Below are 27386 nucleotides of genomic sequence, written 5' to 3'. Positions count from 1 at the left end.
GGAAGGCACTGCCAAGTGAAATTGTGAATTCAGTCAATGTCTTCAAAACAAAGTAGCATGGGTTGTGAACATTTAGTGTTATAACAATTCAACGTTACCATACATACGTCCAGGGAACGATTACCTTTGGTGTCAAGAAGGACTTTTTACCCTTTTGCAAAACTGGATAAAAGTCTCATTTGGGCTTTTTCCTCCATTGGTTTAACATATATGGGAACTTGGAAGTGTTGGACCTAAGTAAATATGTTACAAGGCTGTATAGCAAGAAACCAAGCAGATCTAATGAACCAATCACTCTTCTTCTGGTATCCACCAGAGAGCTCAAAACTATGTACCTGTTACTACCAGGTGCCTCAATTTCTTGTTATGTAGGGACCACCCTTACCTACTATGCTTACCTACCTTACCTACCGACTTACAGGAAGGAAGTGGGCATTGGTGAGAAGCCTTAGAGGCCCAACAATAGTTGAAACACTTATATTCATGATCTTATTCTGCTAGAGACTTGGCAGTATTATGGTAGTATTGACCATCCATCATTGCTTGTAAACCTTTAGTAACATTGAAGTTAAATGCATAGACGCTGGACACATTGTAACTTTAAAACTATGGGTGCCATCAGTATAAAACTTGTCAACGTCTGGATAATTTTGAAGTACATTGTTATTTTTGCATCTAGATGTGTGTATGGATGATGTACCATATCTATTCACTCTTAACAATTGTATTTTCATAGAGCATTTGCTTTCTTTTGTATCTTAGTAGTTGTTGTTCCCTGTGCCTTTTTACTGCGTGCATGCATGATTGTAAAGGATTTCCAACTTCATATTTCTGCATTTTATGGCTCCCAGCGAGCAGTGGTTGACGGTTCTCAGTTTCCCAGAAAGTCCAGCCTTGACACAATAGAGCTGTGAGCCATTCTCAGGGCACTGGTTTGGCACCAGGCAGAAACATTCAGAACCTACAAAAAGATATCATGTGATTAGACAGGATCGTACAGGAACAACAGACCAATGCAGTCTTGTTGAATATATAGTTGAGGCCATATTTATTATGGTGCAGCTAACATTTTGACAATAAAGTACTTCATCACCAAATTTATGAAGTATCTGCAATACCTTTTAGAGAAAGCTGGTTAATTTTATCTAGGGAGCATATCTGACGTAAAAACACCCTCTTTACTTGCTCCTTTAGGGCAATATGAGGACTTGAGGGAATCCGTTCACAATGAGGTACTTATAAGTTAAGTAAATTTCTTCTATTTAAAGGCTGCATGTGCGGCGTAACAATTTTGGATTTTTTTTATTAAGGACGCATTGTTGTGACGTGGAGCTCAACAGTTATTTCAAGTAACCAGTTAACAGTTGTTAAAAAGGAATTCAATATGTAGGTTACACTAAGTAAAGTATATATTTGCAATTGTTAAATCAAATAATTAGGGTTGCTTCTGATCCATTGTATTTTCCCAGAGTTTCTTTATTACTAATCTTTAGTCCTTTTTACTTTATAAGAAGTATTCCCCTCAGCAACTCTATCTTATCAGGTCATTTTAATCAGTAATCCTTTTTATTCCATACCACAGTGAAGGAATGATGAGTATGAATGGGCAAGTGGGAGACACAAGAAGGCTCTATGCCTCATCCAAGGGTATATTATTGGCCCCCAGCTAATCGCTAATGGAGTAGGGCACTCGTAGCAAGAACTAACCAGGTTTCCTAATATATACTCTCTGTGAATATGCAGAAGAGGCTGACAGTGGGTATTTTGGCTTCCCCTAATACAAGGGGCCCTTACTATTTCTCCCCCTACAAACTGGTACCGTCCCCACCCACATCTATTATTATTATGAATACATTACATATGCAGAAAATATATTTGCTAATGGATGCATTCTGTAGACTTCATAGATATTCATAAAAACTTACCCGAACATCTTTCCCAGTCATAACAGAAATCATAGCCACAAGGCTCTTTCTTGGTGCTGCTTGCAGACAGTGCTATCCTGTCACGGGCCCATTGTAAGTTAACATCCTTGCAAGGTCCATTATCCAAGAAATGAAGTTCTTTTGCTCCCAAGCATTTTTTAGCCAAGAACTGACAACTAGGCATGGTGACCGAATCGTCAATATTTGCATCAAAAAGGCAGAGATCTTCTGTGTAATGGCTAAGGAAATACAGTGACATGCAAATTTAGGCTTGCAGACATTTGTTTCAAAATGTAGGGACTGTATATTTCCATACATACTATGCTTTTCCAGAAATATTTTTATTTTGAGGTGTGGGTTAAATGGGGTTTCAGTGTCTTTTGAAAGCAATTCTTTGAATTCATCGAAATGTACTTTTGAGTTCATTGTATAGAAGCATGAATTTTCCATTATGGGCAATTGGTCCCCAGGTATATGATACAAATAGTGTCTCTACATTGATACTTTGCGGAGACATAGCCTAGGAGTTCACAAGCTCACAGACACACAGCAATAAGCATCATAACATAACAGTGTGTGTGTGCAATGTTACATTACTTACACTTATAAAGAGTCCACTTGGGGTGAAGCCAATGTAGCTTCATTTTCCTAATGTTACTGCAGGGGCCCACAATTAGCAATGTATTTCATACGTTCCTCTGTCCGGGGTAACTGCCTCACCTCTGATCTCTTTGGACTGGCCCAGGGTGCGGTAAAAATCAATAGAAACCTGCACTAAGGGTAAGGAAGGTGGGTGATCTTGCCTGCCTGCCTGCCTGCCTTTCTTCTTCCAAGGTTGGCCCTGCCCCTCCCACTGCTTGCCACATCCCCAAGACAGATGTCCCAATTTAGAACGTTTAGGGAAATGGAAAAAAACCCTATGCCAAATATGCAGCTGCCCACAGTGTACCCATCTTTGCACTTGTGATCACTCTGATAATAAGCATTTGATTATGTGAACAATATGTACATTATTACATGGTTGTAGCAACAACGGAGACATTCTTGCTTTGTGCTCATGTTTTCTATCATGGATGGAGCTTACCGACAATCCTGTTCCGGGGACATGCAGACACACTCAGATCCCACTTGTTTTTCACCCAGATTGCAGTTTCCTTGATCTACTTTTGGTTGTACTGAAAAAAACATGTACTGTCAGCAAAATATGAAATATAATACAAATATATATATATATATATATATATATATATATATCTATGTGTGTGTGTATGTATGTCTGAGAAAATGACTGATGTGGTGGCCTATCTGGTGGTGGATGCTAGAATTTATATAATGTGCATCTGTATGGTGTTCTTTTGGTCCCATATAAACTGATTATGTCTCATACAACACAGAATTTGCAATATAAAACCATAAGTTGTTCTAACCTTTTTCACAACTAAGTTCTCTGATTATAGGAGGATTCCATGCCAAATCACTTCCACATCGATAGCGGGTCTGACCAGTTACAGTGAAGCCCCGAGGGCAGCTTATCTCAATAGTTTCCCCAACGCTGTACTCTTTTTTAAATTGGAATATTGTGATATCTTCAGACACACTTGGTCTAGAGCAAGTCGATTCTGAAATTTAAAAAAAAAAGAAAAAAAACAGGGAAAGTTTTTTCATCTCTCATATTTCTAATACAATATAAAATTCAATATATAATATGCAAACGTCAGCAATTGTTTTGCCCAGTATTTGGATGGTTGCCAACATAAAAAATGGCGTACTTGTAGCCAGGGGTGGGATGGCCCAGTGGGCAATGAGGCCAGTCCAAATTCTTCAAACACGTAACCTCAAGAAGGGACAAGCAGTGTGTGTGAGCAGGGAACATGACAAGCTCCAGATATGTGTAAATGTGAGTATGTATGAGTGTGAGTTTGTATGAGAGTGTGTGTACATGTAAAAGGACTGGTGGGCCACTTGGCTTTGCTTACCTCCCAAGACCAAAAGGTGCCAGCTGTGATAATCACCTTTTTTAAGCGCTCAACTCATTATAATATTCTTTATCCGATATCAGCACTAGATACTGGCAAAATAGCCTGAGCCACGATAGTGCAGGTTATTGGTTATATTAGAAAGGTGTTTAGTATTGTTGGATGTGATGAGTAGTAGAATGAAACACTAAATTCAGACAACAACTATTATGCTTTAATTAGTAGCTGTTTTGCATCTGCTAATTAATTTGATTAAATGTTATGTTTTAGAGATTTAGTTTTTTCTTTGTTGTCTTGATTCAGACAAATGAAGCAACTCGCTTCACAATCAAATAGGATGCTGTACTGCCAGCCTCATATTTGTAGATAAAGAATTATTATTCAATAATGCATTACAAACTCCTGAATGTGAAATACACAACCCTGGGTTTGCCATATGAGTCATTTCAGAGATCTATACATTCTACATAATAAATGACAGTCTTTGACTACATTAAATCCATATGACTTATTAGTTGGATTATGGCAGTGTATGAATCATGCATAGTGCTGGGCTGTACTTGCAAACACTGTCCTGTAAAATGTAATGTGTGATCTTTTAAATGGCTTGCAAGTTGCCAACTACAAAAACAGTATCCAAATATTGTATTAAATCCTACATTATCATTCAAACACTTTTTATTGGATTAGTTGCAAATATATAGCAGCGGCTTAATGAAAAGGCAGTGGATGCAGACACATAAGACTAGGCATTTTAAAGTTTACATGCATCATTTCCAGATAAAGGCAATACATTCTATCCATTCTAAAGGTACATTTCACTCACTTTTACATTCAAAGTCCTCTTGTTTCCAGGTCCCGTCTGGGAGGCACCTTAGGAACTGATACCCAGAAAGTTCATACCCAGCATGGCACACTACTTCAATTTCCTCAGCTACTTCATACCAATTCTTTTCATCCTACACAAGAGCACAAAAGCATTAACAATAATATAAATATATAATACTGCACTTAATGTAACCTATTTGAATTTCAAAGAACTGTTTGTCGAATCTTGAGAGGTTAATAATCCATAATCTATCCCCCTTATGCCCACATACAAAATGTTTGTTACAACCCTTTAAAGGAAAAAGAAGAAGAGATACTATAAATTAAACAGTATCTATGGGTAATGGCTAAAAATTGATTGAATCTCTTCAAATTGTCTTTCATGACTGCCTGAAAAGGAAGCACGCTTGCTAAGTATTAAGTCAGTTTTATAGGACATTTATACGATAATGGGAGTATAACTTTATTTAAAGTACTGAATTTAACGGTATTAGTTAATAAGGATCTCCTTTGGTGTGGTAAATAACAGAAGAAGCTTTACAGGATGTAAAAATAAAATATTTTACAGAAAAATTGAGTGAATGAATGAATGAAATGATTGGAATTGTGCATAAAAATCCAAGACTACAAATATATTTATTTTTATTATTAAAAAATGAAGACTTCATTGAGAAACACGGTCTAATATAGGATATATCAATACTATAAGATTATTTAATCAAAGATCAGTTATATTATACAATACCCTGAGCTGTGGCTAGTAAACATCCTTGACAGCGGACTTCTGGGATGGCGAGCCAATAAGATGAACACTTTTTAAGATAGCTTGTACTCAGCTTGCTAAATCTTAAGTCATCCACACATAACAAGGATAGGCAAGCAGACGATTGTGGCATTTTCAATACCTACCCAGTGTCTGGAAACCAGGCATGTATTTATTTGGAGCTTCTCACCATAACCGAACCGTGACACTGGTCATGACACCCGTGACACTAGTCATGCCCCTAAAAAGATTTCACTACATCTTTGAAATGGGCTGGGTTAAAGCCACAATTCATAAAGGATCCAAAACAAAAAACTTCCTTACATGATGGTAGTCATTGTAACAGATGCTTCTTCAACACACGGAATGGTTCTCGCTACAATTATTATTGGTAAAACACCCCATACCAAGGCTTCAAACCACAGGTTAATAATTCTTTCTGATTCATTTTGGGCATACTCGGCCCAGGAGGCGATCTCCATGGAGGTGGGACATAAGGGCAAAACCAATGGCTATAGAGTAGAAGCAGTTGTCATATCCACTTTTTGGTGGGGGGCAGGGTTAGGGGGTCATGCTTTTGTACAAGGTCAGCCTCCCATCTGCAGCACTTGTCAATGGCCCACACACATCTATTGCCTCCACACTCACATCTTTACTGAAGGTAATAGTTGGATATATCACCCGCTTGCAATAGTGGCTTAAAGTTCTGCTGGCTTATCCTGGTGCCCCAGGTGTGAGACTGCACCTCGCCTGTCACGTTTGCCGTCACCGAATGAGCACTCACCCCTGACGTTCAGCCCTGAATCACCTAGTCAGCAGTTGGTCCCCAGGCTAAGGGGACAGGGACTTAGATGATCCCAATAGTGAGGAGGCTCAGGTGTAGGCAGCTAAGGTTCGGTACTGAGTGTAGTAGGCAAAGCACAGAGTGATCCAGAATCAGACTCACTAGACAGAAGAGTGATCAGGCACACCAAGGGTCAATAACAGCAAACAGGAACTCCAACTCACAGCACAGGCACAACAGGGTGTGCGCAGCAGGCTAGCCTCCAGCCATGTCTCCAGTTGCTCGCCAATGACGCACCAGAAATGTTTTCCAGCCAGCGGGCACTCATGGACTCATGTGAGTACATGCTGCTTGGTACATGCCGGCGACGAGTCCATACATTGCAACACTACCTACAACACCTGTGTAATGCAGTAAATATGCGTATCGGTTTGTTTCACAATGTTCCAATTGGTATGACCTTGGAAATTTATTTTCTGTTACTATTTATTACACTGCCTTTAACAAATCCTTGAGAGCCACGTATAATTATGGGCCATAGTCTGTCTATAGATTTTGCTCTAGGAAACAGAACGCCATCTTACTGGGAAGTATCCATTCTCTGGTAGCTCTGGTTTCCTACATCCACTATCCTTGTCTGGATTTTCTTGGTCCACTTCTTTCTTATCATCATCATCATTAATGCACAGTGCTCCTCTGAAAGACAAAACATGTAACATCTATGTATATCACCTCCACATATCCATAATTAGTTTCCCACAGTATGAAAAGATAATTTGGTGATTATAGCGATATTCCATTAGGACACAGAGATGGGTTTTGAACTAATTGGTAGTATTTTTAACTATAAGACAATACTATTTTCTAATGTTAATTGGCAGTTCTTTAATAGTAATTATACATATTCTCACTATAAGTGTGTAGAAAAAAAAACCTGAAAATTCAAGTTACTAATCCACTCCCTTGTGATATCCCGCCTGGATTATTGCAACTGCCTACTAACCGGTCTCCCCCTCTCCCACCTTTCACCGCTTCAATCTATCCTCAACACTGCAGCTAGATTAATCTTTCTCTGCCGCCGCTCCTCATCTGCTGCTCCACTATGCCAATCACTTCACTGGCTCCCCATACCCTTCAGAATCAAATTTAAACTTCTAACCCTGACCTATAGAGCCCTCAACAACTCAGCACCCCCTTACATCTCTACACTCCTATCCAAATACACCCCTACCCGCCCTCTTCGCTCCTCTCACGACCTGTGGCTTTCTTCTAGTGTTGTTACCTCTTCCCACTCCTGTATTCAGGATTTCACCCGCGCCGCCCCCCTCCTGTGGAATCCCCTTCCCTGTTCAGTCAGACTTTCTGCCTCGTACGCGACTTTCAAAACCTCTCTGAAAACCCACTTGTTCAGGGAAGCGTACAAAATTCCTTCCCAGTACTCCCAACCATCATCCTAACAACATCGGAACAAACGGCTTCAACACATCAGAAGCAGATCAACTCATCCTCATCCAAGCTGTCCTCTCCTATTGTCTCACTCCCCTCAACCACCGACTAGATTGTAAGCTCGCAAGAGCAGGGTCCTCTTCTCCTTTGCACCAGTTTGTTATTGTATGTGTTATTATGTGTTTATAAAATGTTCTAATGAATGTAACAGCGCTGCGGAATCTGCCGGCGCTTTATAAATAAATGTAATGTAATGTAATCATGTTGTCCGCTTCCCCACTAAGTTGAACTGGTCAACAACATTTTTCAGTTAAATAGAGAGCACATTTTCAAGTTTTCAACCAAAAACACTTTGTAAGTGCAAATATGTAATTTTGCTCTCCTAGATAAGTATAGATAAATCAAACCATTATTTTAGCTGCACAAGCATGATCAATCAGATATTTGGGATGTTCTATCACAGAATGACTATCCTATGATAAGCTCATGGTTAAAAGACACTTTCAGAACTTCAATATGGATATCAGCATAATTATATAAAGTAAATATAATGTAACAATAGTGTCACAGAGCTGGATAGTCCGACCGACTACCTCTGACTTAGCCTGGGACAACACACCCTTCAACATGAAACATTAGTTTAGTGAGTAAAGAGCAAAGAACTGATGATCTTTTTGGATCTTCTCAACCAGATATACCATTACTCTTTTGTGCACTCAAATCAAATCATTCTACAGTAGTTTAATCTTTGGAAAAACCAATATAAAAATATGCTTATTTTTTTTACTTACTTGTCTTGAAATAAAGATATATAACAGTGACCTTCCTGTGTCGATTCACCCTCACAAGGCTTCCCACCATTGCGAGGGGAAGGATTGTTACACTCCCTTTTTCTAGTTCTTGTTAAGGAAGCATCGCAGCTACTCCACGAGGACCAGCAGCCCCAGGAACCATCAACAACAACTTTATATTAAAAAAAAAAGAAAATAAGTTAAACTTGACACCTTTTTTGGGCCAACATAGAACATAGAAAACAATGTTACATAAGTTAAAATAAAGTGACATGGGTTTTTGGGAATAAACTCTGGAAACAGTGGGTAAACCTGGAAAAAACATCTTCTTGTGTTAATCATTTTCAATCACTTAACCTTTTGGAGCCCCAGAGAGCAGCCTCGCAGCACTGGTCATCCTAACACTAATTCTATATTTTATATATAAAAATAGATAAATATATTGGTTTGGTTGATTAACAATGCATGTATAATTAATGTAACAGTAAGTCTGTTCTCTGAAGGTTGATTCTTAAAAATTCAGGTTTTAAGTCAGTTGTGAAAATAACTATTATATCAATAGTAATAACTAAATCTATGAATTATTTTATGTACATACCTGAATTGTAATCTGGAGCGCGCTTCTCACAACTTTTACCATAGGTCCCTGGTTCACAAACACACAAGCACTCTTTGCCAGATAAAACTACCCTGGCATTATTTGGGCATGGAGAGCAAACACATGGATCAAACCTTCCCAAATATGTATCAAATGCCTTTAGGAGGTTGCGTCGCTTTGTCACTGCACATGGAATACCGGTTACAAGGTTCAGAATCGGTGCTAGCTTGAAAAAAAGTTGAATATCCAATATTGAACTATAGATAAATTTTACAGACAATACTAAATATTAACATCTGAAATATATCACACTTTATGGTATATCGATAGAGTTGTAGCTATTTAGAAACTTTGAATAGCTAAGCTGTTTGTGAGAGCTAGATCACACGTCTTTATATACAGTATGTGAAAATATATAACTTACAGACAGATATACAGTTAAAAAAAATCTCTACACTCGGCTGGCAGAAATATGCCATAAAAAGCATTTATTTTCAGTTATATGGTCAATGTTGAAAAGTGAGCTAAAGGAACATGGGAGGAAGGGTGTTAAACATGGGAGGAAGGGTTTTGTAGGAACATGGGAGGAAGGGTTTTGTAGGCGTTCTTAAAAAAGTGGGTCTTAAGGGATTTTTGGAAGGACCAAAGGCAGGGAGAAAGACCGATAGGCCGAGGGAGGGCGTTGAAGAGTAAAAGGGCAGCCCTTGAGAAATCTTGCAAGCGAGCATGACAACTAGAAACCAGGTGAGAGACGGAGATCATCAGATGAGTGGAGGGAGCGGTTAGGAGTGTATTTTGAAATGAGTGAGGAGATGTAAGTAGGGGAACCACTATGAAGAGCTTAGAGAGCTTTGAGTCAAGATTTCGAAATGAATCCGGAAGCGCAAAGGCAGACATTGAGGGAAACTGATGAGGGACTGTTACCATTGGAGGGAGGGGATATTATTTACGGAACGTAACAGTCTTTCTACATTTGGAGAACCTCTGCTTTGCATCTGGCGTTTTTCCATTATGCAGACTAGATTTATATTGTTAACTCACCTCATATTCCACTAAAATAGGATTATCTACAGTAGATGCTACCCATTCTCCAAAAACATTGTCTTCAGGAAACTTTCCATTACTCTGCCATCCAAGTTTAGCAGAATATTCTGCTCTTCCGCCTTTGATTAAAGAAATAGCTTTTTGGGACGACTGCAAAAATGAACCTATTGGAATTAACATACAATGTAGTAAGAAATACCAAGATAGAGAATAATGGGCATTTAGAGATACTTAGTGCTATACAATGTTCTAGATTTCTCAACTCTGGTATTCCCAACACTATCAGTCTTTAGAATCTCATTGAGCACTGAAGGGTCTATCATTCCCTACATTTCAGACCAATGTTAATTAAAGAGTTGTGGAAAAAGAAGAAAAAGTGATTGTCCATTCTAGGCACCTCAAGGCCAACATACAAAAACTGTTCTGTAACTTCTAGCTATTCATGTGTGCTGATCATCATATGAAGGATTGGGTTGTTACTTTATCCCAGGCACACATCTCAATCACATGCTGCTGATCATCACTTGCTTTATTTAGCCACAGAAGCCTAGTTAAGCATATAATTGATTCCCTCCTGTTAGCATATACATATTCTTCATACTGTCTGGCAGCACTTTCAATGTGCTGATCAGCAGCGTCTGCAAACTGTAAGAGTCCATGACAAATGATGAAGGTGGCAACCATAAAATAAGAGTTTTAGTTCATTAACAACAGATAATCTCCCTGTTGCCTGTCCTTTTTTTATAGATAATGAAGAATGGAGAACCTGATTTGGAAAATATAAAAAAACATTAATACACTAGCATTCGGGATTACAGTGATCAGAGATGCACTCTAATGCCCGTTTTCAGGACCTCAACACAAAATCAGAGTTAACATATATATAGAAAGATAGAAATATTTTATATTTTCTTACCTTCATAACGCTCCGACATCTTATTTGTTATACATATCTCTTTAACCTTTTTCTTTTTTATAAAAAAAATACGATAAGTTGTTTCTGTTCTGCTACATTCAACTGATTCTTTCTGGGTTAATCCTATTAAAAATGAGCAAACGTTATTATTTATAAATACAATTTTAAAGACTATTAAAGTTTAAAATATTAAAAACTATTATCTGTCTAGTGCACAATTGAAGGTCAGCAATCCACCAAGAAAACAATTAAAATTTGTCTGACTGTGAAAATTGAATTATGTATTTTTTCAAAGATCTTTGTATACAAGGGCCGGGACTCCCTGTTTTTAGGGAACTGTTCCCTAAGTGAGACTTCTACTCCTCATTTCAGTTGATCTTACCGGATCTAATGAATATCTACCAAAATCAATTTTAAAAAATCCAAATTTCAGTTGAGGAGGGGCCAGCCCCCCTCATTAAATATGCAATATCTCAGTAATTAGACTAGATCTAACAAAAATTTTGTCTGATCAAACCTGATCTAACGCGGTGCTATCATAATCAATAACAGTTTGTTGGATTTATTGTTGAGTGGGGGCTGGCTATGGGTTAGCCCCCCCCGAAAAAGATTGTCAAGATTGCATATTTTAGGGTAGATCTAATGAAGAAACAGTTGATCTAACCTGATCTAACAAAGATCTAAAAAAATTGAATGATCTTTTGTTAAAATTCTTAATATGGGGGAGCTAACCCGGGGGAGGTAAGAGCGCAGGAGAATTTATGGGATTAGCATAAAGTTATCCTCAATCGAAGAGGAAACAAGGACTGATTAATGTTTGAGCCTATACAGCAGATAAAACAGGGAGAGTAGATGTGGCGTATCTGCTGTTTGTTTTTTTGTTATACTTTCTACAGAAAAAGAAAGAATAAGGAAAATATACAAGGGCGCTTTGCCACCAGGCAGGAACAAATGTTATGAATCCAATAAATCTTATTATATTAAAAAACTAATTATAAGATCATTTATATGCAAATGGCAATTAACCATTTTAGTACCTGTAAGGAAACCTGTGCATTAATTTACCTCTACAGCCAAGCAAGTGTTTGCTAGATTATAAGACTAGGGTTATTTTCCAGAAAAAGAATCACCTGAAAAAAACAACCTTGTCTTATAATCAAGGTCATCTTGTATTCAGACCTCAGATCTGTGCCGTCAATCCTCCAATATAGCACTCCCACCAGTCCGCTTAATTAGCACTTCAACTGCCTATGCTGAGTGCATTCAAAGACTTGACAGAGTCTGAACTGCAAGCCAATAAGCGGACAGGCGCGGGTCAAGTGAGTTACGCATTATTCCACCACTAAGGAACAAGCTTTATGAAGTATATGATCTCCCACAGTCCTTCATCAGTTTGTGGTTCTCTGCACATATTATGGAAAGGAGCTGGTTCAAATAGGGGCATATCGTTGCGGAATACATATCCCACGATTCTCAGGCTGCATTAAGGTTGACGGAACATCATGGGAGTATACAAGATTTTGTCAGAGAGACAGAGAGAGATACTTGTTTTCGGGCAACAAATTTTGTTCCCCAATAATTTCTTCCAGATTTAGTCTGAACGTGATTTTGGGCCTCGTATATATCAAACTTAATATTTCTGCATGGTCAGCAGAGGGCTTCTTACAGAGGAAACTTGCCAACATTCGTCTTTGATAATGCATAATGAAGGAGGTGAGTTGAAACTACAACACACCCTCAAAGTCATAGTTTTGTGAATTACACATTTTTTTTAACAGGTTCAATGGTTTGGAACAAAAAAACAGATCAATACCAATTTTTCTTGGCTGGACATGTTGCATTCATAAATAAAGCTTTATGTTCTGCTTGCACACTATTAACCCCTTAAGGACAATAGGGGTTATTACTCGTAGTATATTGCGGGACAATGGCTCTTTTAACGTTTTTCAGTGTTACTGTTTAGCTGTGATTTTCTTCTTTCTCATTTCGTGCTCCCACACATATTATATATTGTTTTTTTCAGGACAAACAGGGCTTTCTTTAGATACCATTATTTTTATCATACCATCTAATTTACTATACAAAAAATGATAAAATATGGCGATTTTTTGTTAAAAAATTACTTTCTCTCACTTTTTAAACCAAAAAACTTTTACTCATCTGCAAAAACTAATGTTAAAACCTGCTAAATAGATTCGACTATTTGTCCTGAGTTTAGAAATACCCAATGTTTTTATGTTTTTTTGCTTTTTTCTGCACGTTTTGGGGCAATAAGTACAGGTAGCGTTTTGCTATTTCAAAACAATTTTTTCCCCAAAGTTAGTCATTCTGCCCCATGTGCCATTTCGGGTATCTTTGAAGCCGGCCAATGCAATTGACCCCATCAAACCATATATATTTAAAAACTAGACACCCCAAGGTATTTGAAATGCTGGTATTTTAACCCTTTCCATGAACTAATTCTACCACTAGCCTTTGTCAAACTTTACGGTAGTAATTTTTTTTTGTATTTTTTTCACACACGTTGTACTTCAGGTATAAATTTATCGCTCCTGGTATATGTCCCTGTCAAACACCCCCCCCAATATGTGTTCAGTAACATCTCCTGAGCGCAGTGATACCCCACATGCAGAGGTTTGTTGGGTTATTTGGGAGGTAAAAGGCCACCTTTGTGAGGTGTGTATATTTTTGCCATTTATACATCTGGTCACTCTGTGCCCACGTCCCATACTGGGGACATCTTTGAAGCCGGCCAATTCAATTTACCCCATCATATCATAATTTTTTAAAACTAGGCACACTATGGGCATTTATAATGCCAATATTTTAACTCTTTGCGTGTGGGATTTTTTTGGGAAGATACAGCGCTAATTGTATGTAGCGCTAATTGTGTATAAAAAAAACATACATATATACCTATTTGCACTTTTTTCGTGACTTTTTTTACATGTAACTATATATATATATATATATATATATATTTATTTATTTTTTTTTTTTTTTTTTTTTTTAAATTTTTTTTTTTTTAAATTTAATTTTTTTTGAAATTTTTTTTTTACAATACACTGAGGCTGTGTAGCCCCCTCTGAGGCTACACAACCTCAGTGTATAGTTAAAAAACGTCATTGCCTCAATGAAGAGGCAGGCTGGAATGGGGGGTGAGTGATTGACAGACCAGGTCACTGGTCTGTGGTTTAACCCACCGATCGCCGTGATTCACTGTGAATCACGGGGATCGGGAAGTTGTGAATCCCCCCCCCGGAGCATTGCAGGCTTGCCTCAATGAAGAGGCAGCCTGGAATGCCCCTCACCTGATTTGCATCGGGTTCGGGGGGGGGGGGTTGACAGACCAGTGATTTCAGTCACTGGTCTGTCGTTTAACCCACCGATCGCCGTGATTCACTGTGAATCACGGCGATCGGGAGGTTGTGAAGCCCCCCCCCTGAGCATTGCAGGCTTGCCTCAATGAAGAGGCAGCCTGGAATGCCCCTCACCCGATTTGCATCGGGTTCGGGGGGGGGGTTGACAGACCAGTGATTTCAGTCACTGGTCTGTCGTTTAACCCACCGATCGCCGTGATTCACAGTGAATCGGGAGGTTGTGAAGCCCCCTCTGGGGCATTGCAGGCATGCCTCAATGTAGAAGCAGCCTGGAATGCCCCTTACCCGATTTGAATCGGGCTCGAGGGGCGTGTTTAACAGACCGGTGATTTGCATCGCCGGTCTGTTGTTTCAACCGCCGATCTCCGTGAATTGCGGAGATCGGAAGGTTGCAAAACCTTTTTTTTTTGTTTGCCTGGATAGCCTCACTTGTGAGGCTTCCAGGAAAACCGCGATGCCGCCGATCGCGGCGAAAACGCCGCGGTAAACGGCAAATAACGTTACCACGTACATGTACGGGCATTGTCGTTATCGCGTTGCACGGCAACCCCGTACATGTACGTGGATTGTCGTTAAGGGGTTAATTAGAAAGGTTACATGAAACCATGTAACCAGCCAACTTTATTTTCTAGCTTTTAACACAAGTGAATTGATTTACATATTTAGATGTGCAACGGAGTATTTACCTGAGTTTTTCAGATCTTCTGAGCTAAACTGATAAAGAAGGTCATATGAACCACCCATGGAGCCTGATGTGATGTAATGGGTACCAAAGTTATCAAATATTCTGCTATACAGAGGATAATTGTACTCCAAGGGAAGGTGGTTAAGGGCCTTTAGGAAAACATCCGACAGCCAGAGATCACTCTTTATTGTTTTAAATTTTGAAACCGATATCACTTTATTGATCCTGATAAAATTTGAACTCTAAAAGAAAAGACATGATGTTAATTATGTAAACAATGCTATAGCTTGCATAGAGTTAACACTAATAGTAATCTTGTTGAGGAGCCACCACTCTAGGAATGCTATATTAAAAAATAATACGGATCATCTCTAATTCATGTCAAGTGGTGCCCAGTGACGTTTTAGGTTGGTGAAGGTTATGTTTTGAGGGAAATGTTTTTTGGTTCTCATCATATGCCAAAGCAAACTTAAAGCACCACTAATAGTTTGGATCCTGAGAACAGGGTATAGCATAGAAATATTTGGATTTTATTGTAGGAAAGGAAAGCTACCGTATTACCTCTTATTCAATACTTCATAACTCTAGTAAACATAATGTATAATATAAATTATATAGACAGTATTGTGCAGGTATGAACAAATGTTTTGAAGAATGCTTTAAAAAATAGACATGTTAATAGATTATATTTATCAATTAACAAATTCAAAGTGAGTCAACAGAAGACATCTAAGTCAAATCAATATTTGGTGTGACCACCTTTGGCCTTCAAAAGAACATCAGATCCAAAGACTCAATGATTTGAGATCAGGGCTCTGTAGGAGCCATACCATCACTTCCAGGACTCCTTTTTTTAATGTTGAAGATGGTTTATAATAAATTTGGCTTTATGCAGTGGTGTATTCGCCTTGGAGGCTGCCCTAGGCCCGATCTAGGGCAGCTGCACCAGTCGCCTCTGTCTCTGTGGTCCGATATCCAGTACACTAAAAGGGAATGTGTGTCTTCAAGAAACGGAGAGCTGGGATATGGCATCAATTCAAGGCGTGCCGTATCTTAAAGGCACACTGTGCCTTTTAGTGAAGTCTATGAAGGCTGTGGTGACCTGGCCTCCATAGCGTAAATAAGTCGGTTGGGGAAATCAAAGATCTTCCATGTAACTAGGCCATTGTTTGGTGGGACACTGGGAATGCTTGATTGCCCCTGGGCATTAGATGGCCTAGGCTGAGATATGTCACTGACTGTATGTTTGGGGGTATTGTCATGCTGCAGGATAATCAGATGCTTCCTTGATGGTATTGCATGAAGGAAAAGTATTCCATGAAGACCACTTCTGACCAGACTTCTCTTCAGAGTAGATGGATGTTCCAGAGTCCCACTGCTTATTTGCTGATTGCACTGCTGGACATGTTCCGATTGCGAAGGGAAATAAGCATGATGTGTATTTCATCTGCTGCACTAAGTTTCCTTGACCAACCAGTGCTTCTACGGTCCTCAGCTTTGCCTGTTTATTTGTGTTTCTTCAAAAGAGCTTGTAGAACACAACTGGAACCACCTGTCTGCCTTATAATTTCTGTGTGCAAGTGACCTCCTACACACCTGTTTCTGTTTTAGTTAATGATTGTGTTTTAACCTACAAATTAAATTGATGATCATTGGCACCTGTTTTGTAGAATTGTTTAATCATCCACCTAACTATGTCCCCACAAAATCCATGACTTTCTGCAAGTGTACATAGAAAAAATAATGCTGCTTTGAGAAGAAGACCAAGGAAAGGCTGGTCACACTGAACAGTGATTTGATTTTCATTTGAAATGAGAAAAATAAAAAAATAAAATGTTAACATGTCTATTCTCGAAAGCATTCTTACTTTACTGGATTCTTCAAACCTCCATATATATATACAGCGCTGTGCAAAAGTTTTATGTGTGTGTGTATATATATATATACACATACTTATATATAGTTATTAGTGGGTCATTATAGATTATTTTAATAGAATTTACTGTTAGTAAGCGTTTATACAGTTTTGTGAGTTGACCTTTCTTAATGCCAGCAGCTTAGGATACATGCAGTTTAGAACAAGACCCCTTTGCTACACTCACCCTTTGCAAATAATCAGAACTACATAGAACTCACACCTGTAAAACATAAATCTCTTCAGCCATTCCACATTTATAAAGGTTTCAATATAATTAAGCATGTTGACAGTTGTTGTAACTATATATATATATATATATATATATATATATATATATATATATACCGGTATATATATATTAACCAAATAAAAAAAAATCTGCTACATATTGCATTTACCTTATTTTGTGAAGCTTTTATAGCTTCCCGAAATGATGAAGAGTAAGTTAATTTGGTATTACTTTTTGCATGAAAAAGTAAAGGGATACCAGCAGAGCTCCCGCGAGACCCGCTGTGTGAGCCCTTCAAGTCTTTGTCATCTTTGAAATCCTTCAAACTATTGTAGAATTCTGATACTACATCATCTTCTTCGTTTTCTAGCTATAAGAAAATGAAAATCAAAATGTAATTTGTTTACATACAATAATTTGAATTCTATGAATAGATCATTTCTGACTTTAGCAGACTCACATAAAAAAGGATTTGAGCAAAGTTTGAATATTTTTGGAACTTAACAATATTAAACATAGGGGTTCCATTTGCCCATCCAGTGGGAAGTTCTCAACTTGGACAAAAATTATTCTAACATAAAATACAAGAAGACAAAGCAAAACAACGGACAAAGCCTACCATTTGTATTGGGTACATGATCCATTTATTTTATTTGTGATGTTTAATACATGTTTCTGTTTTTATAGTTAAAATACCTGTCTACTTTCCTAGAAATAAATAACTAGTATTTTTACCATTATAACTGTCCAGGGTTCATACATGGTGTCCTTGATACACCTTCCTTAAAGACTCTTCAAATATTAACCCTTTAAAAGTTCACCAAGAAGATTCTATTATTCTGAGACCAAATGGTTCAAATGACGCTCTCATTGGGGTTTAGAAATTCTAAATTTATTGATGTCATTAAATCAGAGTAAAATGAAAATCTAAAATTGAAGTAAAAACCCTAAGAATCAGGGTTAAACCATTAGAGTCACAGTCTGCTAAGGGCCCCTGTGGTTCTAAGGTCCCCATCAGATAATGTAGGAGGGATGAAGCACAGATTGTTCTTAAAATGTAAATCATCATCATTTGTATTGTTTCTGAACAAACTTGTGATCATAACTATTATGTTCCTTCTTTTATGTATTTGTTTTCAGAAATTATGCTTGAGATAGGGCTCTTAAAGCTGATTGTTTTGGGGGCATAGATACCTAGAAATACCCCTGTAATTTACCTGAAATTTTATGCTTTCTATATTGGCTGGGACACGGTATAACTTTCTGTTTAGTCCGGTTCCATTCCCCAATGCCGTAACTTGCTTTCCACCATAAAATGTGTTATCAAGAACTTCTCCTAGGCTTTCGCCAGATAGGTAATTAAACCTACAAACAAGTTAAAACAAAAATGGGTACCAACATTATTTGGATATGTGTTATGAATATAAAAATACTCTATATATCCAGAAATAGATAAACTTATTACCAAGGACAATTCTTGACCAGAATATGACAGTGAAGGCACATGGCAGTTTATATTCATGTAGCACCATCAAATTCTTCAGTGCTGTTCGATACTTAAACAGGGCTTTTTGTGTCCCGGTTGTAGTTGTATTACCAAATGTTTAGTTTATATACATTATATACTTTATCTAAATGTCCCTGATATGAATATGTCAAGTTACAGTAGGGCACTGTCACACTCTGTTGCTCAACAATTTGTTTCATTATGGAGGCTCAGGATTCCTAATGGAATCATGCATATTAAAATACCAAGGAGATTAGGCACAAAGTAGAAGGAGCTGCACATATTGGGGCTCGGTCTGGTGGATCTGAAATATTAAGATTATAATGAATATACCCATTTCCCATCAGTTGAGATCCAGGGATGTTCTCAAAGTTTCTTTTTATCTCTGGCTTTTTCCTACAATTTCTTTCATCAGAATTATCACCACAGTCATTATCTCCGTTACACTTGAGATTTAAGGCGATACATCGACCTGAAAATAGGGAGGAAAAGCCAGTTAAGTAAATAAGTGAAACAGCCTCCCAGCAGAAATGCTAGATGTTTACAGAGTAAAGGAAAGGCATATGGCTGTCATAAATCTAAGAGAAGACCAAGGACTAATTAAGCTTTCCATTTTTAAAGCAGGAAAAATGGGCAGACTAGATGAGACAAAATGTTTTTATTTGAGGAAATTCTGTGTTTCTAATTGCATATTTTTTTTTAACTCTTACATTCTCTGTTAGACTACAACACTTCTTTTTTAAGTCGAAAGAAATACATTTTTACTGAGTTAAACCCATACATCATCAGTGACACAGAGCCCCTACAATAGTCTTGAAAACAATTTCCTTTTTTTTTTTTACATCAAAATTCTGTTCCTCTAACACATGCCACAGTTTACCATATCCGTGTACATGTGTAACAATGTCAAGGTTTCATAGCAGCCTTAAACCAAAGTTATTCATCTGTTTGTATTGACTATGTCTCTATATAATCTTTCATGTTTTCTAAACCTGAAAGTAAATTGAAAAAATAATGTGTTGCCCTTGCTTTGATTGCAGTTTTTTTTAAATCCACTATAGGGTTTAGGACAGATGTTCTTAGGGTCAATAAGTCAGGAGAAAACTTAATAATGTAATGTTTGTTGGACCTTCCCAATAGCTCACATCATGAATAGAATTACATTGGTCAGTTTAGGCATCACGCTCCAATCAAGAAAAGTTTTGGCCTGGCGCCATTTTATTTAACGTGAGTTCTTGCTTCCAGTAAAGTACCTTGTGTGGGTGATGGGGTATTTAGAAAAGAAAAAAAGCAAGAAAGAAACAGCAAATTTATCTAAACAAGATGTTACAGGAATTGTACACTTCCAAATTTGTGTTTTTTCTAACTTTTTTTCACAATTACTAATAGCTATAAATTCTTTCATGTTGACACAAAAATTGGTTTTGCTGTTTTGGTCCTAGAGAAGATACTTCAAACATTTGGTGAATGTTGGGCCACTGGAAGGTATGACTAATTTCTTTGGACTTATAATATATTACATGGGGACCTATTTCTTAAATAAAGTGGAAAAAATCCATAATAGACACTGAAAAATGCCCTGTAAAATAATGCATAAATGTTTTAAAACTCCCTCCCCACAATGAGATGTGTTAAATGTGTTATATTGAAATAAAAAGTCCTTTCTGGCAGTCAAAATTAATCCTATGAACTATGAACTTCTTAATCCTCCACTCAATGTCACAAAACTACCAGAGTCACTTCCCTTACTATGTCCTTTAAAAAAAAAAAAATCAGTGAAAACCAAAGAATTGTCCGTCCTGCATATTTAGATTTAAATTTACATTTTTTTTCTAAAGAAACAAATATATTTTTGTAAAGAAACAAATATTTATCATTCTAACCATGTTATAAACTAACTTTACTAAGATATATTAAATAATTATTGTGGCTTTATTCAGGTGTGATGAGAATATTTAGTTGGGAACAGTTGCATGCAGGTATTGTATTGTATTGCATGCATTGTACAAAGCAAAGTATTGCTCACCCCTCAGAGACGTGACATGCTGGGTTATTCTTATTTTAACGTATAATACACCCAGATGGTTGTATGTATTGTTATAAACATTTTAAGCTAGAAACCCTACCCTTACAAAAAAAAAATACTGCAGTTGTTCTGAAGTAATACTGCAGTTTTTTGGACATGAAAAAACTGCAATACTGCACTTTTACTGCAGTATTACTGCACATTTACTGCAGTTTTACTACAGTTGTACTTCAATGTGCTGCAGCTTTATTGCATTTGTGCTTCCGTACAAAAATAACTGCAGTAAAACTGCAGTACAGTGAAGTACAAATGCAGTAAAAGTGCAGGAAATGTGCAGTAAATGTGCAGTAATACTGCAGTAAAAGTGCAGTATTGCGGTTTTTTCATGTCCAAAAAACTGTAGTATTACTTCATAAAAACTGCAGTAATTTTTTCGTAAGGGTAATCTAAAACAAGCTTACATTAGCCTGTTGTGTGCAAATGTTTTATTTTTATTGTGAACCACTAACAATTATTGAGGTTTTTTAAGAAAGGACAATGCAATTTTCACATTGATTTAGTTTAATGTAAAAAATATGAAGTTATCTCACTTTTCAAATTCTCTGCAGAAGGTTCTATTAGACACTTAATTGCTAAACCATTTACTGCTCCAGGCAACCCAAATTGCTTTGCAGGGTATGGTATAAACAATTTCACAGTATGACACTGGTGGGATAAACACTGAGACCAAATGCAAACCTTTCGAGTGATTTAAAAGGGGAATTGTCACAATGACTATATCCTGTGTTTTTTTATAGAAATCAGCAAATAGTTTAAAAATGTACGTAGGGAATTGGAGATCTTTGAATTAATTGTCCCTGTTTTCTCACTTCCCCTCCCCAAATAAATAATAGGAGAGAGATAACTGGAAGGAAAGCTTGTTGCTTCCTCATTATAAAAATGTGTCTTTAAGGCATATAGTCTATATAGCTTATTTTAATCTTATCTAGTCAGGAACTGTAAACTGTTCTACAGACATAAAGGAATACCCTGAAATTTTTTCCAATGAGCTAACATTTCAAATATTAACTCCATAACAAATTTTATTGTAGATCAATATTCTACTGAGAACCTGCCCATTCACCCTGTGATCACTTTAGGACCAAAACCTGAGTGTTCCCATTTATCCTGAAAATTAAAATATACATATAGCAGCATATATTAGTTCAAATAATATCAAATGGTCCCATAAGTCTCAGGAAAACCCATGTCTACCAGCCACACCAACTAAAGCAAAAACACCAATTCGATATTGGGAAGGTACGCATCATGCTTTTGAGACGTTACCTGTGTTGCATTTAAATTTTCTTTCACAGTCAAGTTCTTCAATGTTGCAAATCTTAGATGGGATGCATTCTCGGGAATCAACCAACTGTCCTGTACAGATTTCTCCACCAAACTGAGCAGGGCGTTCTAGAGCACGTGTGCGGAACTGAAAGTAATTGACAGATAATAAATATGTTTGGGTAATGAGATGCTTGTTTTGGGGCAATGCCTTTTCACCATTTTTCGTTATTTATAAAAAGTGCCATTTAAAATATTCTTCATTCTTTTAAAATATTGACAATTGTTGTTCACTAAAATATGAGTTTTCACACAACATGCTATGGAATATGAAGTGTCAACTCCAGCGGTTCTCCTGGGTGACTGGGTAGGGGCTGTAAAATTGCCAGTTAATGTCATGGAGCTTTCCTTAAAGTTCTCATGCCAAAGAAAAATGACAAGGTGTCACTTTATTGGGGGTAACATTCCACCTATACAGTGTGTTAGCCAGTTGGCTAAGTAATGTATAGAAGAATTTTTTTTAAAATTAAACCCCCTTCCATTATCTCTGTTCTGCTAATAAAGTTACAAATTACAAATATGGCTGCTTGGCATGGCATGCATATACACGCATAATTACCGTATTTGCTCGATTATAAGACAAGCAAATATATCCCTTGTCTTATATTCAAGGTCATCTTATAATCAGACCTCAAATAGAGGTCTGACTACATGACTAAGATCCAGATCTCCTGCAGCGCTGCAGGGAACCTGGATCCTCCTCTCTGGCAGCCAGTGGACATCTGTGCGATGCGTGCAGAGATCCTCTGCTACTGCCAGCACTTACTCTAAGGCTGCTATGACGGAGCGTCTGCATCACATGACCTTCCGGTGCTCCACCATAGAAGCCCCGGCAGAAATGCCGGCAGCAGCAGATGTTGTCATCCAGCAGCCGATGAACATTCGCGGGAACCTCCGCTGCTGCCGGCACTTCCGCCGGGGCTTCTATGACAGAGCACCGGCATGACATGACCTTCCGGTGCTCAGTCATAGAAGCCCTGGCGGAAGTGCCGTCCAGCAGCAGCGGAGGTTGTCTGCGCATATCACACAGACTTCCACCGGCAGCCCCCACTAGACACCAGGGAGTCTGAGGCACAGGGGACGAGTCTAGGGATGCATCGGTAAGTCGGGGCATGTGGTGGTAAGTAAAAGTGGCATGGCGGGGTATAATGGTTTTCTGGAGCCAGAGTGGTATATAGGGGTTAAAAGGCATATCAGGAAGGCAAAGTGGCATATAGGGGTTAAAAGACATATCAGGGAGGCAGAGTGGCATATAGGGGTGTATAAGGCATATCAGGGTGGAAAATGGTAGAGGTTAAAAGGCACACCTCAATCTCAATCACAGTTTGTATTAAATATGAAAAAATAGTTTACATGTGAAATAATATTTACTAGTAAAACTTTTTTTATATTGAGGCTTTTTCTTTTTTTCCTAAATTAATATTCAAATTTTGGGGGGGGGGTCATCTTATAATCGGGGTCGTCTTATAATTTAGCAAATACGGTACTAATTCAGTTGCTATTGACTACCACTCCCATTCGACAGCAAGTTGAAAATAAATGCTTACAGCAGCTCAGCTGCCATGAGTTACTTGTCCATAATTGATCAATGAAATTACTGTAATTTATACCGCAACTTGAATTTCTCCTATAACGTTATTGAGGTCAAAATCTGAATGAAACTGAATGAAATATGTATAGTTGCATTGAAACTAATGTATAATTACACAGATAAGAATTATTGCCTTGTTTGAACTTGTTCTTGATTGCTATGAAATAGCTAGTGCTGCAAAAAAATGTTAATTAATCCCTTTTTTTACCTTTCATTTCAAATTTACTTCACACATTGCTAATGTGAGCCTAGGGAGTTGAACTTGCAAAATAAATTTAGCCTGTATGCAGAGTAATAGAGAACCGTTTAAGACAAATTAAACATTGATTTATCACATTGCTGGCATTGTATTGAAATATATGCTCTTGCAAATATTAAGTATTTTTTAGTGTTATGGAAAAAATTATAGACCATGCGTACAGGACCACACATACAAAGTCCACAAATGGAGTCTCCAAATAATTATACCTGTGAACTTGTGGGCTCCGGCCACCCCGAGTCTACCCTTGTGGAACACGGCCAGGATGTCGATGGGTGGTCCCACTGACGTTGTGGGCATTCCTGCTGACGTTAGTGGGAATTCTCTCTGACATAGCGGGAAACGCCCCCATCTATGGCCAGGGAAATTGGCAGGGAGTAGGGGGTGCCAGGACCCCGTTCCCGTGACCTTGAGGATTCAGATTTTGACCAGCCAAACCCGGAGGGTTTTATTCGACAAATAAGCAGCATGATAAGAAACCTCAAATCGATGTTTCGGACCACATCATGACCCTTTATCAAGACATGATATTTCGGCCCTGCTAGATCTGTAAGTGGTATTATTGTGAAGTGGAAACATCTAGGAGTAACAACAGCTCGGCCATGAAGCGGTAGACCTCGCACATTCAAAGAGTAGGGATGCCTAGTGGTGAAGCCTGTCCTAGCATCACTCATTACAGAGTTCCAAACTGCATCTGGAAGCAACATCAGCACAAGCGCTGTGTGTTAGGAGCTTCATGAAATGGGTTTCCATGGCTGAGCAGCTACACACGAGCCAAAGCTTGCTATGACTTCTTACGCTGGCCCTCCATACCTTAAAGACACATAACTTGTTTCCGTGCAGTCTATAGAGGTTGTACCAGCTCGGGCATGTAACTGGTCCATTAAGGAGCAGCAAACCAAGGTGATGTACACCCCAGTTTTGCAGCAGGGGGTACTGCTACCCTCTGTACTTGCGGCCCTAGGCCTGGTCGGCCTAAGTTAGCATACATCGCTATTAATATGCTTGCTAAAAATATTTACAATTTACCTACATTTAAATGTATTTACCTGCTTTCTGAGGCAAGGATCACAATCAGACCATGCTCCAAAATCACCAATTCTGCAATTGATTGGACATGGCTGCTCATTGCAGGATCGAGTCTCACGCTTGGTACACAATTGATCACAATTGTTTTTGTGGAAGTATTCATTGTAGACTATATGTCTGGGAACCAAATTTTAAAAAAAAAACATTAACAAATATTATAGCAGGTTTCAAACAGTGATTTGAGGCTATTATAGTTCACAACAACTGAGTACAGCATACTGTACTTGTTTAATGCGGGGGCTTTTCTGCTAATATAATACAGTATTTTCCAGAATATAAAGCACTTTTTATTTTCAGATACTCTAGCCAGGTTGGTCTTCAAAACTATTCCTTTTTCATATGATTTCTATATCTATGGTAATAAGAAAGAATTCCATCCACAGTCCTCGCTGTGGAGAGCTGGGAGCTCTGCTTCTTAAAGGCATGCAGGATATTTTACTTTATTTATGGCTGCATCAGGGTGACTGCCACCCCATGGGACCTAGGCCAGAATATAGACGTTGCTATTAGACAGGAAAATGCATGAAAATAGGGAAAGCTATTGCATTTTTTGAAAATGGTGTTTTCTGGCGTTACAGTATGTAGAGTCCATATCTCCTAAGATCTAATAAAACAAATGCAAACATGTTTACTTTTCTATGATTTTTTATAGTATGGGCCATGTTTAAAAAAGTTTGCTGGCTGTTTTAAACTGCTGCATTCCACAGAGAAATAATTAGAAATCATGGGAAATGCAAATTACAGAAAATAACCTAAAAAAGTGGACTGAAGTGGTATGCCCTTGCATGCTAACATTTTGAAACCCACTCACTAAAATGTGAATCTGTGAGTTGCTTGCTCTTTTTTGAACTCACATCCAATGTTTAATACTTAAAATCTTTAAATGGACAACTTAACGTCCCTAGAACCTCTACAATAGAAGCATAAATATTAAAGTACTTTATGATCAGAACTCTATGATCCGATTACTCTTGACACTAGCTTGCTGCTTGAAGAGACAGTAAAGTGTTTCCATTAAAATCAATGGGAGTGCTTTCCACGCATGCCCCGAGCCAGGACTGGAGCTGACTGGTATGACTAGGTATGTCATGTGTCTCTGGTAGAACACATCACATCAACATTCAGCTGTGGGGTGGAGAAAGGGGCAAAGGCAATTGGGGGATTCTGCAGAATGCGCCTATGCATTTGCAAATCAGACGTGAGAATTTAAAGGGACTGCACAGCTATCATATATATTAAAGTGCATATGATGGCTGGAGTGTCCCTTTGATAACATTAAAATAAAAATCATAATAATTAAGCGATGACTTTTCAGTGCTGGATTCAGTTATGGTTTATCTCAGAGGTTCCCCATTAAGCAAGTCTGAGGAACACATTACATAGCTATATGGAAGTACAAATGTCACACCGTTGTATAAGCAATTATATATTTTGTATTCTTTCTATATAATTGGATATATAACAGAATATTTCTTGCGCAATTGTAGTTTACCTGTATTACCAATATATTTAAAAGGTCAGTAAAGCCTAATGTTTAGACTTTTAAATATGACATTCAACTTACCGTGATCTGCTCTGTGTCCCATGTTCACATGTTTTCGAACAGCTTGACCAAGATGACCATGGATAATGTTCACAAAAACATGATGATGCTTTTCCAAGCACAGAACTTATCACAAAAAATGCAAAATAAGCATGATAGCCCATTGGCCTTGAGACCTAAAAACAAAAATGAGAAATGTACAGTAAACACATACAACATTTGAAAACATAATAAATATTATCTATTAGACTTGTGCATTTGTATTCGGGTGAACATGAAAACAAACACGAAGGGTGCATTTTCGTTGTTCAGCTCGAATACCGAACATACGAACATGGCAGCAGCAAAACATATACGAAGATGAAGACATACAACACGATGAATTTTCGTGTTCATCTTCATCTTCGTTAACTAATCTCCCTGGCCCCTTCCCCATCTAGCCTACCTTATCTATGCAGCCTTGCAGGGGTTAATGGGAGCAGAAATCCATAGGTTCACCCTCAGGAGTTAAAGGGCTGTGCGAGCGACTCTATTGGTCGTTCATATGGACTTTTAACTCTTGGAGTGGCGAGACCAGTGGTCTCCCCCGGCCAAGTTGCAGCACCAACATTAGTTGATGGCAGAGGAGGCCCCTGCTGGCGACCAATAGAGTAGCTCGTAAAGGACCTTTAAAATTCTGGCGCCGAAGCTGCTGTGTAGTGCATA

General features: G+C 38.1%; 1 protein-coding gene across 1 annotated transcript; it reads right to left on the bottom strand.

Moving 5' to 3' along the window:
- Positions 1-740: 740 nt before the first annotated feature.
- Positions 741-26851, bottom strand: C6 (complement C6). The gene is made up of 17 exons (XM_053448089.1): positions 26703-26851; positions 25099-25255; positions 22143-22287; positions 19124-19262; positions 18501-18648; positions 17453-17653; positions 15138-15378; positions 11072-11194; positions 10153-10319; positions 9112-9337; positions 8514-8685; positions 6861-6972; positions 4728-4860; positions 3353-3544; positions 3010-3100; positions 1926-2164; positions 741-961 (listed from the first exon to the last, which is right to left on the bottom strand). Exons 1-17 carry the CDS (start codon positions 26843-26845, stop codon positions 786-788), a joined length of 2805 nt encoding a protein of 934 aa, XP_053304064.1. The 5' UTR covers positions 26846-26851; the 3' UTR covers positions 741-785.
- Between the last annotated feature and the right edge of the window lie 535 nt (positions 26852-27386).

The sequence above is a fragment of the Spea bombifrons genome, chromosome 1 (assembly GCF_027358695.1).
Source record: "Spea bombifrons isolate aSpeBom1 chromosome 1, aSpeBom1.2.pri, whole genome shotgun sequence".
NCBI classification, from domain to species: Eukaryota; Metazoa; Chordata; class Amphibia; order Anura; family Pelobatidae; genus Spea; species Spea bombifrons.
This window is presented reverse-complemented; position numbering and strand designations above follow the sequence as displayed.

What these genes read in the sequence shown, in the direction of transcription:
- C6 (XM_053448089.1), bottom strand. Translation starts at nt 26,845, where the DNA reads ATGGGCTATCATGCTTATTTTGCATTTTTTGTGATAAGTTCTGTGCTT. An exon ending in GGGACACAGAGCAGATCACG is followed by an intron (nt 25,256 to 26,702) that starts GTAAGTTGAATG and finishes TTTGGTTCCCAG; the next exon opens with ACATATAGTCTACAATGAAT. An exon ending in CTATTTTAGTGGAATATGAG is followed by an intron (nt 9,338 to 10,152) that starts GTGAGTTAACAA and finishes CTTTTTTTCAAG; the next exon opens with CTAGCACCGATTCTGAACCT.